At 44.9% G+C, this 15,000-nt stretch overlaps 1 protein-coding gene across 2 annotated transcripts in view; it reads left to right on the forward strand.

The window, feature by feature from the left end:
• Nucleotides 1-15,000, forward strand: part of LOC138852938 (synaptotagmin-10-like) — a 247,339-nt gene that overhangs the window by 173,965 nt on the left and 58,374 nt on the right. For both annotated transcript variants that reach the window (XM_070086707.1, XM_070086708.1), the window contains one exon: nt 2,926-3,094. In XM_070086707.1, coding sequence (XP_069942808.1) covers nt 2,926-3,094 — 169 coding nt within the window. The remainder of the gene's footprint in view (nt 1-2,925; nt 3,095-15,000) is intronic.

A 15,000-nucleotide genomic window follows, 5' to 3' on the forward strand; every position in this document is an offset into this window, starting at 1 on the left:
AGGAAGGTTAGCACAGGCACCACTGTGACCACAAATGCAAGTTTTTACAGACGAATCTCCAGGTAGCGTGGCCGTGACGAACTCTAGCTCAAGTCCCTTCACTGCCGTCAACATGACTCAAGAAATCGTAATGACACGATTGCAAACAAACCATACCCCCGGCCGGGATTGAACCCGTGGTCACAGTGGTGCCTGTGCTAACCTTCCTATGGTGTAGAAATATACCTAGTTGGATGAATCTTATTGTGGCTAGCTGGTCTAGTGGCTAACGCGACGGGCTGGAGTTTTGAGACTATGACCGCGGGTTCAATCCCGGCCGGGGGTATGGTTTGTTTGCAATCGTGTCATTACGATTTCTTGAGTCATGTTGACGGGCTTTCTATATCGTAGTATATCACTTATGTTATCTAGGTTCTGTATACCTTGTACATGTACTTGTAGGAATTAAGATTATTATTAATTAAAGGATGTTTGTGCCAGGAGGAAAGATTCTCAGGACTGAGTTCATCTTTCCGTTACGTGAGTCATGATGACTGATTCTTGCGTTATCTTCGTGTTGTGAACTCCGTAAGTTGTCAACATTGGGTTCTGTAGTGTTGTCTATATCGCCAGAGTAAACACCATTATTGTTAGGTGAGATGATACAAATGCATTTAATGTGGCATTTTATTGTGGCAACTTTCCGCTCTCCAGCAGCTTTGTCAGAGTTTTGACAAAGCTGCTGGAGATGATTCATTACCTTTGTAACTTGGTTATGATTGTACCCAGATCTACCTGGAGTTCATTACTTTTGTAACTTGTTCAGCTATCAAAACTTTTTGACCCAGTCCCTGGACCCATTATGTACCTGTGTAATGTTGAGGTACAGCCCCTGGACCCATTAAGTACCTGTGTAATGTTGAGGTACAGTCCCTGGACCCATTATGTACCTGTGTAATGTTGAGGTACAGCCCCTGGACCCATTAAGTACCTGTGTAATGTTGAGGTACAGTCCCTGGACCCATTATGTACCTGTGTAATGTTGAGGTACAGTCCCTGGACCCATTATGTACCTGTGTAATCTTTTAACTACCGCCCACAGAATGGGTCTGGGCTGCATAATAAACATATTAAAGTATAACAAACATCCTGGAAAGCGTAATGTTGCCAGAGTAAAATGTTACATTAGTTGTCTCTGTGTTCATTTACCAAACATTTTGTGGGTAATTCTTCCACTGTTACTAACAACATTCTTGTCTACATAAGCATGCACTAATTTTTATTAACGTCACTCTACAGTTCAGCTAATGTATCTATTTTTGACATGCCCTACATTTGTTTTTTGTTTTTTTGTTTTTTTGTCGTTCTATGTTGATGTTGGTCGAGGTGGAATAAAGAGTTTTGAGTTAGTGGGATAATTTGTACATTCCATCTTAGGTTCATTTTCCAGTGAGAGAAATATTCTCTCTCAAGCGTTTTCCATCTCTTTCTGACGAGTTTTATATTTCATAAGAACTAGGAATGTCGCTGAACCCTGGAGGTGTTCTAGGTGTTCAAGTCAACCATCACAGACTGAACCCTGGAGGTGTTCTAGGTGTTCAAGTCAACCATCACAGACTGAACCCTGGAGGTGTTCTAGGTGTTCAAGTCAACCATCACAGACTGAACCCTGGAGGTGTTCCAGGTGTTCAAGTCAACCATCAAGACTGAACCCTGGAGGTGTTCCAGGTGTTCAAGTCAACCATCACAGACTGAACCCTGGAGGTGTTCCAGGTGTTCAAGTCAACCATCACAGACTGAACCCTGGAGGTGTTCCAGGTGTTCAAGTCAACCATCACAGACTGAACCCTGGAGGTGTTCCAGGTGTTCAAGTCAACCATCACAGACTGAACCCTGGAGGTGTTCCAGGTGTTCAAGTCAACCATCACAGACTGAACCCTGGAGGTGTTCCAGGTGTTCAAGTCAACCATCAAGACTGAACCCTGGAGGTGTTCCAGGTGTTCAAGTCAACCATCACAGACTGAACCCTGGAGGTGTTCCAGGTGTTCAAGTCAACCATCAAGACTGAACCCTGGAGGTGTTCCAGGTGTTCAAGTCAACCATCAAGACTGAACCCTGGAGGTGTTCCAGGTGTTCAAGTCAACCATCAAGACTGAACCCTGGAGGTGTTCCAGGTGTTCAAGTCAACCATCAAGACTGAACCCTGGAGGTGTTCCAGGTGTTCAAGTCAACCATCAAGACTGAACCCTGGAGGTGTTCCAGGTGTTCCAGGTGTTCAAGTCAACCATCAAGACTGAACCCTGGAGGTGTTCCAGGTGTTCAAGTCAACCATCAAGACTGAACCCTGGAGGTGTTCCAGGTGTTCCAGGTGTTCCAGGTGTTCCAGGTGTTCAAGTCAACCATCAAGACTGAACCCTGGAGGTGTTCCAGGTGTTCCAGGTGTTCCAGGTGTTCAAGTCAACCATATTCTCACCGACAAAAAACTAACTGCTCTTTCTGACATTTTTTTATACAAGTTTCTCCACTGTCATAACCTATGTGACATGTCAGGATATCTTATTTATGAAAATAAGATAGCAGATATATTAAGTAAATTTCCTAAATTTGCTTGTAACAGATAAGTGAACTGTAGATATAAATCCAGATGTGCTCCTGCTAACCCTATTGGGGTCTAGTTCCTAGGCCTTTTGTGTATCCATATGCTCCTGCGCTACCCTCCACAGGATAGATATGAGGTGCACAATAAACTAGTCACTTGGGTGGCAAAATCTAAATCTATCATTCAAAAAATCTAAATCTATTATTTTCCCCTCGCCTTCCTTATTACACAAACTGAGACATCTTAAGTACATAACATGAGAAGAAAAATGCTTCTCTTTATTAATATTCAGCCATAACAAGGTGTTTGTTGGCACTAAGAGTGTGGTCAATGCGTGTCACCGGCAGCGTGACCTGGGCGGAACTCAAGGAACGAACACTCCAGTTCAGCGTGTACGACTTCGACCGCTTCTCCCGCAACGACCTGATAGGTCAGGTGGTGGTGAGGGGCGTGGCTGACCACTGTCACCCTGACACCGAGGTCGAGTACCTGATGGATATTCTCAATACCAAGCAGGTGAGTACCTGATGCTTATCAATACCAAGCAGGTGAGTCTTGTAGACTAGTCAGCCAGGGTCAGGTCTGGTTACGTGTGTCTTGTAGACTACTCACCTTGGGTCACGTCTGGTTACATTTGTCTACACTGTAAACCATGTGAGTATATGCGAAAAAAAATTACGCTAGAAACTGTCGCATTAGCCGCACTTGTGTCCTTTTACCTAACATATTGTCGGTAATTCTTACTTATATCACTAAACTCTCACTCCATATACCCAGGGGTATACATTTCTCGGGGTATATACCCGGAGATATACCCATCTGTGTGTGTTTACATTGTGTTGTTGCTGCGCCGCCGCCATTTTGGATGACCTCTCTGTGCCAGTTCCAGGTTGTATTACCGTTGCTCCCCCCGGTAATCAACCCGGATAAACACGGTGTCACATCACCGTGTCTTTCTTCCTTCTTGAAAAAATTAACTATGTCGCTGCACGAGATGTCTCCATGTTGTTGTAGAGAGCTCTACACGGGTGTCAAGATGGTGCCTTTTGTAGTGCGCTCTACACGAGTATCAAGATGGTGCCTCTTGTAGTGCGCTCTACACGAGTGTCAAGATGATGCCTCTTGTAGTGCGCTCTACACGAGTGTCAAGATGGTGCCTCTTGTAGTGCGCTCTACACGAGTGTCAAGATGGTGCCTCTTGTAGTGCGCTCTACACGAGTGTCAAGATGGTACCTCTTGTAGTGCGCTCTACAGGGGTGTCAAGATGGTGCCTCTTGTAGTGAGCTCTACACGAGTGTCAAGATGGTACCTCTTGTAGTGCGCTCTACACGAGTGTCAAGATGGTGCCTCTTGTAGTGAGCTCTACACGGGTGTCAAGATGGTGCCATGTTACTGCTGTACCTGCGCCTCGACTCTGATCCAAACCGATCAATCAGTCTGTTGGTGTTTGAGCAAAATCAACGTACCAGGCTTCATCAATGGAAGACTGGTGACACGAGAACTGGTGACATCAGACCTGGTGACACGAGGATTGGTGACATTTTCCCAACATAAGATAACATCCAGGGAGGTCCAGTGGCAGCACTGGGTGTGCCAGCGAGGCTCTCCCAAGGGTAGGTGCCATTTACGTCTGACCAATCATAATCTCAGCCGTCTCTGAAGTAACAATAAACACGAGGGAAGAGTTCCTATAGGCTAGAGACGTGGCGATATACACATTGAGTGTGTATATTTCGGTGTATATACATTGAGAGTTTACTGTAATCCCTATTTTAGTGATTTATTCTGACTGGTGAAGAGAGGATTACCTGCAGCCTTGTGTGGCCGGGCTTTAAACCCAATTGACCAACTCTTAGGCTGGTTGGTAATATATTAGTGAGGACGTCCACTCCTGCTCTTCACCTTTGAGAGCTCAGGAGCTAGAGTGCAGCACACACTGCCCTCACACCTTCCGTACACGCGTGAATGGCTCTCCGCTCAGCGGCTGCCCCAGTAATTACACTCTCGGCTTTTGTGGTCGGTAAACCTTTGAAAACATTATTGGCGAGGTGCAGCCGTGACTTTGAACTGTTGCAGCAGCAGGCTAGACCTGGCAGGTGCAGCCGTGACTATGAACTGTTGCAGCAGCAAGCTAGACCTGGCAGGTGCAGCCGTGACCATGAACTGTTGCAGCAGCAAGCTAGACCTGGCAGGTGCAGCCGTGACTATGAACTGTTGCAGCAGCAAGCTATACCTGGCAGGTGCAGCCGTGACTATGAACTGTTGCAGCAGCAAACTATACCTGGCAGGTGCAGCCGTGACCAGCAACTATTATGGAAGCAGTTGTTCCTGTTACGGTATTGTCACCGGTGGTCACTAATTATCTTGCCTGTAAGACTTGCTGTATCCGTAACTCCCAGGCAGAATTTCTTGGATGTCTTCGCTATTTTAAGATCCTTATGACTATGCAAGAGTACACAGGTGTAGGCCTCGATATTCAACGTTACAGGTCTTCATATTTCCAAATTTAACCACCACGAGAGTCATTCGAATGTATTTCTTAACAAGGCTGTGAGATAGAAATAGCGTAGTGCCAGGTTCAGCTACTTTAAAGTAAGGTAATGTTTGTGGCTTTGGCAGCAGTATTTCACGGCAGGTTACCCAACGATATTGCTGAGTTTTCTCAATAGAGTGAGTCAGCTGCAAGTCATTCATGAGAATAGGTCTACTCACTTATGAAAGTGAGTCAGGTACAAGCTAGAGTAGGTCAACTCATTCATGAGTGAGTCTTGTAGAAGATAGCGTAGAAGAAAGTACAGAAGAGAAAGGGTTTCTGGACTCCGTAAAACGTGAATATCTTACAGAGTGAAAAATACTCTTGGCCGAGTGATCAATAAGAACAAAAACTTTCGTACCAGACAGAAGAATCACAGACGGAACAGAAAGTCATCCAGGACTGCAAGAAACCCCAAATATTTCTGCACATATGAAAACTCCAAGTTCCGAAATATCTGTAAAGTTTGACCATGAATCACAAGAGGTTTGTGCACTGACAATGAGAAATAAATGACCACAGTTCTGAAAGACGAATATGAATCAGTGTTCAGTAATCCACTAAACTAAAACTTGGTGGAGAATGCAGATTTTTTTATTACATCTGAAGACCACTCAGATCACGTGATTGACATTACCACCAATCTCATAAAATTCGATGAAGAAATGGAAAAAAATACCCACTCATACAGCACCTGGACTGGAGTCGCAGAGTTTCTTATTTATGAAACAAGCACAAAATACCACTATCACGGGCACTCAGTATCCTTTGGAGAACGAGCCAGGTTCTAGGTGAAATACCAGAGGCCTTAAAGAGTACGGACATAGCTTCCGTCCATTAAGAAGGCAGTGGAACGCCAGCAAAAATTTACAGACCAGAAGTTTATTATGTACCCCATTTAATATGTTTATTATGCACCCCAGACCCATCCTGTGGGCGGTAGTCAAAAGATTATAGAGGTACATAATTGATCCAGGGACTGGACTCCAAAGTTTCGATAGCTGAGCAAGTTACAGAGGTAATGAACTCACAATTTACAATGGTAATGAACTCACAATTTACAAAGGTAATGAACTCCAGGTAGGTCTGGTCACAATCATGACAAGTTACAAAGGTATTTACAGATTACAGAGGTACGTAATGGGTCCAGGGACTGGGCCCCCAAAGTTTTGATAGCTGAACTAGGTACAAAGGTAATGAACTCACAAGTTACAAAGGTAATGAATCCTGTAAGAATGGTTACTTACGTTTATACATGGACATCCTACATCATAAGTCTTTGAAGGGCTGATAAGACACCGAATTACAAATTTTATAGATCAGAAAAACCTACACGACCCAAACTAACATGGATTTAAGGAGGAAGAGCGTGCTTGCCACAACTACTAAACCACTGGAACAAAATTATGGAGGCGATGGAAGAAAACCGAAACGCAGATGTGGTCTACACTGATTTTGCAAAGGTTTTTGACAAATGCAGTCGTGGAGTGACTACACATAAAATGAGAGAGGTAAATATAAATGCAAAGTTGGCAAGTGAATATTCATCTTGCTGACAAACAGACTGCATAGAGTAGTAATAAAGAGAGCAAAATTCAACATTAGGAAAGTAAAAAGCTCAGTACCCCAAGGCATGGTCCTGGCACTTCTGCTGTTTCTTACCCTCATAGCGGACATAGATAAAAACACTCGTCAATTTCAAATCATCACTTGCCGATGATACCAAAATAACGCATGAAAATTACCTCGTTGGACGACACTGAAAATATAGCAGGAAGTTATAAGCAAAGTCTTCCAGTGGACAGCGAAGAATAACGTTCAATAGTGATAAGTTCCAACTGCTTAGATATGGGAAAGAGTAAAGAACTCAAAAGAGACAATGTATACAAAACAGAAGAGGGTCACCAAATAGAAGGAAAGAAATTCGTGAAGGACCTGGGAGTAATAATATCAGCTGATATTTATTTTAAGGAACACAAGGCAAATGTCACGACAGCCATTTAAATGCCAAAGTTCACAATGAAAACTTTCAAAACAAGGGAAATATTACTCGTATTGACGCTATTGAAATAGCTTGTGCTCTCTCGCTTAGAATATTGTTCAGTGTTGACGGCTTCTTTCAGAGCAGGAGAGATATCCAAGCTGGAACAGATACAGAGATCATTTTTGGCTCCCATAGAACCAATGAAACATTTAAACTATTAGGATTGTCTCATAGCATATGTACTTGCTGGAATGGAGGAGAGAGAGAGATACTCATTATAATTTATTCCTGGTAAGTACTGGAGGGTGTAGTCCCAAGTCAGCACACTGTTATAACAACATACTGGAGTCAGAGAAATGGGAGGGAGTGTACAATAAATGCAGTGAGACGCAGGGACGCCGTGGGCACAATAAGAGAACACTGTGTCAACAATCACAGGACCAGAGTACGTATTTACCATCTCACTTTAAGATATCAAAAACACTGCCGGGACAAGTATAGAAGTTTCAAGAGAAAACTCAGCAAGTGTCACCAAGTGCCAGATCAAACAGGCTGTGATGGATATGTGGGCCAGCGGGCGTCCAGCAGCAACAGCCTCGTTGACCAGTCAAGCACCAGACAAGCCTGGCCCAGGGCCGGGCTGCGGGAGCAGAAAAACTCTCGAAACCCATCTAAGATCCATCAAAGGTCTGACTCATAAGAGTAAGACGAGGCTAGTCATTCATAAGACTGAGATAACTACAAGTATCCTCACTCACCCAGCTGGTATTCTCAGCTGTTTTCATCCTCGCTCTGGAAGACTTAATTAAATATTCATGAAATTCTATTTTTAGAGAAAGAGAGAGAGAGAGGGAGAAAGAGAGAATGTGTGTGTGTGTGTGTGTGTGTGTGTGTGTGTGTGTGTGTGTGTGTGTGTGTGTGTGTGTGTGTGTGTGTGTGTGTATTTAACTCTTTTAGTAGTTTAATGCCTCCCTCCATCCATCCTTCCTCTCTCCCGCCTTCATCCTTCCCTCCCTCCATTCATCCCTCCTCTCTCCCTCCTTCATCCTTCCCTCCCTCCATCCATCCCTCCTCTCCTTCGCTCCCTCTCTCTTTCTCTTCAGTCTTGTTACATAACCTTTAACAGTCATCTTCCTGTGTGACTGAAATATTCTCGGCTCTGATTTAATCTTTGTTGTTAAGTCATTCTGATATTGGCGTTCAACTTAGCCCTACACAATCATTCCTTTACTGTTGTTCTTGTCTTCCTATTCTCTGCCGTTCTCTGTGTTCTGTATTTTTTCCATGCTCTTCTTCACATTCCTTTGGCCTCTCTGTAGCTCTGATTAAACCCAGGGTTCTCTCTGTGTCTTGACCTCTCACACCTCCCGTGAGGTGTGTGTGTGTGTGTGTGTTTTAGTATAGCCTTAACTACCCCTATGTAGCTGATAGGCTTAAAGCCTAATAAAGCAAGCAACCACCTTGAGGTTATTACACTGAGACTTCACCTCTGCAGGTGTAAAACACATCGTGTGAGATTTTGTCATATAAATGAGTTACTTAATATCTGTTACCTATGAGGTGTATGAACCAGCTAGTGAGTTGACTAGTAACACTTGGTAAAGCCTTCTTAGCACATGTACATGATGGTGGTGGCTCCAACTCAGGGGCTAAGTCAGTTAGATTCAGGGGAAAGTGACAAGGCCTGGGTGATGCCTTTAGATGTAAGTCAGGGAGAATGATTGGAAGCATACGTAGGTCAGACAGTTTAGACAGGTCAGACAGTTTAGACAGGTCAGACAGTTTAGACAGGTCAGACAGTTTAGACAGGTCAGACAGTTTAGACAGGTGCTACTACTATTATTTTTATTTTTAATTTTGGAGCTAAGTGTTTGTGGTAGAAGGTTTGAAACTTACTCGAATAAGCTTACATTTTCTCGGCTACCTCCTTCGTGATATTTACTTGATACAGTTGCTACATTGCTTGATACAGCTGCTACATTGTTTGATACAACTGCTGCATTGCTTGATACAATTGTTACATTGCTTGATACAGTTGCTACATTGTTTGATACAACTGCTACATTGCTTGATACAATTGTTACATTGCTTGATACAGTTGCTACATTGTTTGATACAACTGCTACATTGCTTGATACAATTGTTACATTGCTTGATACAGTTGCTACATTGTTTGATACAACTGCTACATTGCTTGATACAATTGTTACATTGCTTGATACAGCTGCTACATTGTTTGATACAACTGCTGCATTGCTTGATACAATTGTTACATTGCTTGATACAGTTGCTACATTGCTTGATACAGTTGCTACATTGCTTGATACAGTTGCTACATTGCATGATACAACTGCTACATTGCTTGATACAGTTGTTACATTGCATGATACAACTGCTACATTACTTGATACAGTTGCTACATTGCTTGATACAACTGCTGCATTACTTGATACAGTTGTTATATTGCATGATACAACTGCTACATTGCTTGATACAGTTGTTACATTGCATGATACAACTGCTACATTGCTTGATACAGTTGTTACATTGCTTGATACAACTGCTGCATTACTTGATACAGTTGTTATATTGCTTGATACAACTGCTGCATTACTTGATACAGTTGTTATATTGCTTGATACAGCTGCTACATTGCTTGATACAACTGCTGCATTACTTGATACAGTTGTTATATTGCTTGATACAACTGCTACATTGGGATGGAAGGTGTAAACTTATACATAACACATTCAAGGGCTGGACTGGCAAGGCCTTAAGTGCAGATCTTACCACTGCACTGCGACATCTACCTGATGTCGGTAAGAAGGAAAATTACTCCTGCAAGACACTAAAAGCAAGACGCATTATGCATAAATTGTGAACACCTGACTACGTAGTGGTTATTTACAGTGATTATGCACTCGGAAGTATCGACACCTAACTCAGCTAGCAGATAATTTGCATACCCGGCGTATGACTCACACGTTTCAAGGATGGGACGAACGTCAGCTGGATATACGACCATTCTGGAACGAAGAGTCTAAGGACGTCAGACAGGTGGGCTGGTGTCTGTCATTACATGAGAAGAGAAAGTAGAGCTATCATCGTGAATGTCTGTCATCTAGCCAGGCAGTCTCAACACCTGTTCCTTCACTTTGCTGACTTCTCGTTATCATGTCTCACATGAAGCAAGGGCTGGGCACCACGTGAGATTTGTTAATAGTCCCAGTAACAATATCTGTGACTTTGAACTTGTGCCCTTACAGCTGTCCAGGAGCTTAACACGGGATAATGAATTTACAGACAAGGAATAGGTAATGTCTGGAGGCTGATCTCCGGCACAGCTCAGCCTGACAACCTTGCCACCACACAGCCAACACATCCCGCCGCCGGGCTCAATAATGTACTACTCCATCGACAGTAATCGCGAAAGGAACTTGCAACTAATCTTTTTTTTTTTTTTGCACGGAAATATATAGCTTTTTCTAAGACACTTTTGCTCTTGAATAATTATTCTGGACTCGGGATAAACCACACAAGTTCGGTACAGGTTCCATGGTCCTCCTGACGGATGCTTTTCATTATTAAATAATAAACAACAGATTGTTAATGTGTTGGAGACAAATATTAAAAATACAGCACGTGAATTATAGAAATGTATGTGTGTGTGTAGTTTAAAATCACAATAATATAATTCTGAAAATTACATGTGATTGCAAATTATATTGAATTATGTAACTAAGCCAATTATATACATCAAGAAGGAGAATTTCTTAAAGGAGAGTTATATATGTTGTTAGTGGTAGTTTGTTAAGCAGTGAAGCACTGTTGCAATGAAGCACTGTAGCAGTGAAGCACTGTAGCAGTGTAGCACTGTAGCAGTGTAGCATTGTAGCAGTGAAGCACTGTAGCAGTGAAGCATTGTAGCAGTGTAGCACTGTAGCAGTGAAGCACTGTAGCAGTGAAGCACTGTAGTAGTAAAGCACTGTAGCAGTGAAGCACTGTAGCAGTGAAGGACTGTAGTAGTAAAGCACTGTAGCAGTGAAGCACTGTAGCAGTAAAGCACTGTAGCAGTGAAGCACTGTAGCAGTGAAGCACTGTAGCAGTGAAGGACTGTAGTAGTAAAGCACTGTAGCAGTGAAGCACTGTAGTAGTAAAGCACTGTAGTAGTGAAGCACTGTAGCAGTGAAGCACTGTAGCAGTAAAGCACTGTAGCAGTGAAGCACTGTAGCAGTAAAGCACTGTAGTAGTGAAGCACTGTAGCAGTGAAGCACTGTAGCAGTAAAGCACTGTAGCAGTGAAGCACTGTAGCAGTAAAGTACTGTAGCAGTGAAGCACTGTAGCAATAAAGCACTGTAGCAGTAAAGCACTGTAGCAGTGAAGCACTGTAGCAGTGAAGCACTGTAGCAGTGAAGCACTGTAGCAGTAAAGCACTGTAGCAGTGAAGCACTGTAGCAGTAAAGCACTGTAACAGTGAAGCACTGTAGCAGTGAAGCACTGTAGCAGTGAAGCACTGTAGCAGTGAAGCACTGTAGCAGTGAAGCACTGTAGCAGTAAAGCACTGTAGCAGTGAAGCACTGTAGCAGTGAAGCACTGTAGCAGTGAAGCACTGTAGCAGTGAAGCACTGTAGCAGTGAAGCACTGTAGCAGTGAAGCAGCTTGTGGTGTCAGAGTAACCTTCCACGACCAACTACAATGATAAATGTTATCACATGTGGAGCATGTGACAACTGGACACGTGTGGAGCATGTGACAACTGGACACGTGTGGAGCATGTGACAACTGGACACGTGTGGAGCATGTGACAACTGGACACGTGTGGAGCATGTGACAACTGGACACGTGTGGAGCATGTGACAACTGGACACGTGTGGAGCATGTGACAACTGGACACGTGTGGAGCATGTGACAACTGGACACATGTGGAGCATGTGACAACTGGACACGTGTGGAGCATGTGACAACTGGACACGTGTGGAGCATGTGACAACTGGACACGTGTGGAACATGTGACAACTGGACACGTGTGGAGCATGTGACAACTGGACACGTGTGGAGCATGTGACAACTGGACACATGTGGAGCATGTGACAACTGGACACGTGTGGAGCATGTGACAACTGGACACGTGTGGAGCATGTGACAACTGGACACATGTGGAGCATGTGACAACTGAACACGTGTGGAGCATGTGACAACTGGACACGTGTGGAGCATGTGACAACTGGACACATGTGGAGCATGTGACAACTGGACACATGTGGAGCATCTGACAACTATACACTTGTGGAGCATGTGACAACTGGACACGTGTGGAGCATGTGACAACTGGACATATGTGGAGCATGTGACAACTGGACACATGTGGAGCATGTGACAACTGGACACGTGTGGAGCATGTGACAACTGGACACATGTGGAGCATGTGACAACTGGACACATGTGGAGCATGTGACAACTGGACACATGTGGAGCATGTGACAACTGGACACATGTGGAGCATGTGACAACTGGACACATGTGGAGCATGTGACAACTGGACACATGTGGAGCATGTGGCAACTGGACACGTGTGGAGCATGTGACAACTGGACACATGTGGAGCATGTGACAACTGGACACATGTGGAGCATGTGACAACTGGACACATGTGGAGCATGTGACAACTGGACACATGTGGAGCATGTGACAACTGGACACATGTGGAGCATGTGGCAACTGGACACGTGTGGAGCATGTGACAACTGGACACATGTGGAGCATGTGACAACTGGACACATGTGGAGCATGTGACAACTGGACACATGTGGAGCATGTGACAACTGGACACATGTGGAGCATGTGACAACTGGACACATGTGGAGCATGTGGCAACTGGACACGTGTGGAGCATGTGACAACTGGACACATGTGGAGCATGTGACAACTGGACACATGTGGAGCATGTGACAACTGGACACATGTGGAGCATGTGACAACTGGACACATGTGGAGCATGTGACAACTGGACACATGTGGAGCATGTGACAACTGGACACATGTGGAGCATGTGAAAACTGGACACATGTGGAGCATGTGACAACTGGACACATGTGGAGCATGTGACAACTGGACACATGTGGAGCATGTGACAACTGGACACATGTGGAGCATGTGACAACTGGACACATGTGGAGCATGTGACAACTGGACACATGTGGAGCATGTGACAACTGGACACATGTGGAGCATGTGACAACTGGACACATGTGGAGCATGTGACAACTGGACACATGTGGAGCATGTGACAACTGAACACGTGTGGAGCATGTGACAACTGGACACATGTGGAGCATGTGACAACTGGACACGTGTGGAGCATGTGACAACTGGACACGTGTGGAGCATGTGACAACTGGACACGTGTGGAGCATGTGACAACTGGACACATGTGGAGCATGTGACAACTGGACACATGTGGAGCATGTGACAACTGGACACGTGTGGAGCATGTGACAACTGGACACATGTGGAGCATGTGACAACTGAACACATGTGGAGCATGTGACAACTGGACATGTGTGGAGCATGTGACAACTGGACACGTGTGGAGCATGTGACAACTGGACACGTGTGGAGCATGTGACAACTGGACACGTGTGGAGCATGTGACAACTGGACACGTGTGGAGCATGTGACAACTGGACACATGTGGAGCATGTGACAACTGGACACGTGTGGAGCATGTGACAACTGGACACATGTGGAGCATGTGACAACTGGACACATGTGGAGCATGTGACAACTGGACATGTGTGGAGCATGTGACAACTGGACACGTGTGGAGCATGTGACAACTGGACACGTGTGGAGCATGTGACAACTGGACACGTGTGGAGCATGTTACAACTGGACACATGTGGAGCATGTGACAACTGGACACATGTGGAGCATGTGACAACTGGACACGTGTGGAGCATGTGACAACTGGACACATGTGGAGCATGTGACAACTGGACACATGTGGAGCATGTGACAACTGGACACGTGTGGAGCATGTGACAACTGGACACATGTGGAGCATGTGACAACTGGACACATATGAAGCATTTGACAACTGGACACATGTGGAGCATGTGACAACTGGACACATATAAAGCATGTGACAACTGGACGCATGTGGAGCAGTGTCCAGTAAACACATGAGCACTGATGGTTCAACTTTGTCCTCATCTGCTGCCTCACGTCACACTCACATCTGTACTCTGGCTCCCACTGTCTCACGTCACACTCACATCTGTACTCTGGCTCCCACTGTCTCACGTCACACTCACATCTGTACTCTGGCTCCCACTGTCTCACGTCACACTCACATCTGTACTCTGGCTCCCACTGTCTCACGTCACACTCACATCTGTACTGTGGCTCCCACTGTCTCACGTCACACTCACATCTGTACTCTGGCTCCCACTGTCTCACGTCACACTCACATCTGTACTCTGGCTCTCACTGTCTCACGTCACACTCACATCTGTACTGTGGCTCCCACTGTCTCACGTCACACTCACATCTGTACTCTGGCTCCCACTGTCTCACGTCACACTCACATCGGTACTCTGGCTCCCACTGTCTCACGTCACACTCATATCTGTACTGTGGCTCCCACTGTCTCACGTCACACTCACATCTGTACTCTGGCTCCCACTGTCTCACGACACACTCAGATCTGTACTCTGGCTCCCACTGTCTCACGTCACACTCACATCTGTACTCTGGCTCCCACTGTCTCACGTCACACTCACATCGGTACTCTTGCTCCCACTGTCTCACGTCACACTCATATCTGTACTGTGGCTCCCACTGTCTCACGTCACACTCACATCTGTACTCTGGCTCCCACTGTCTCACGACACACTCAGATCTGTA

The sequence above is a fragment of the Cherax quadricarinatus genome, chromosome 19, assembly GCF_038502225.1.
Source record: "Cherax quadricarinatus isolate ZL_2023a chromosome 19, ASM3850222v1, whole genome shotgun sequence".
Taxonomy (NCBI): domain Eukaryota; kingdom Metazoa; phylum Arthropoda; class Malacostraca; order Decapoda; family Parastacidae; genus Cherax; species Cherax quadricarinatus.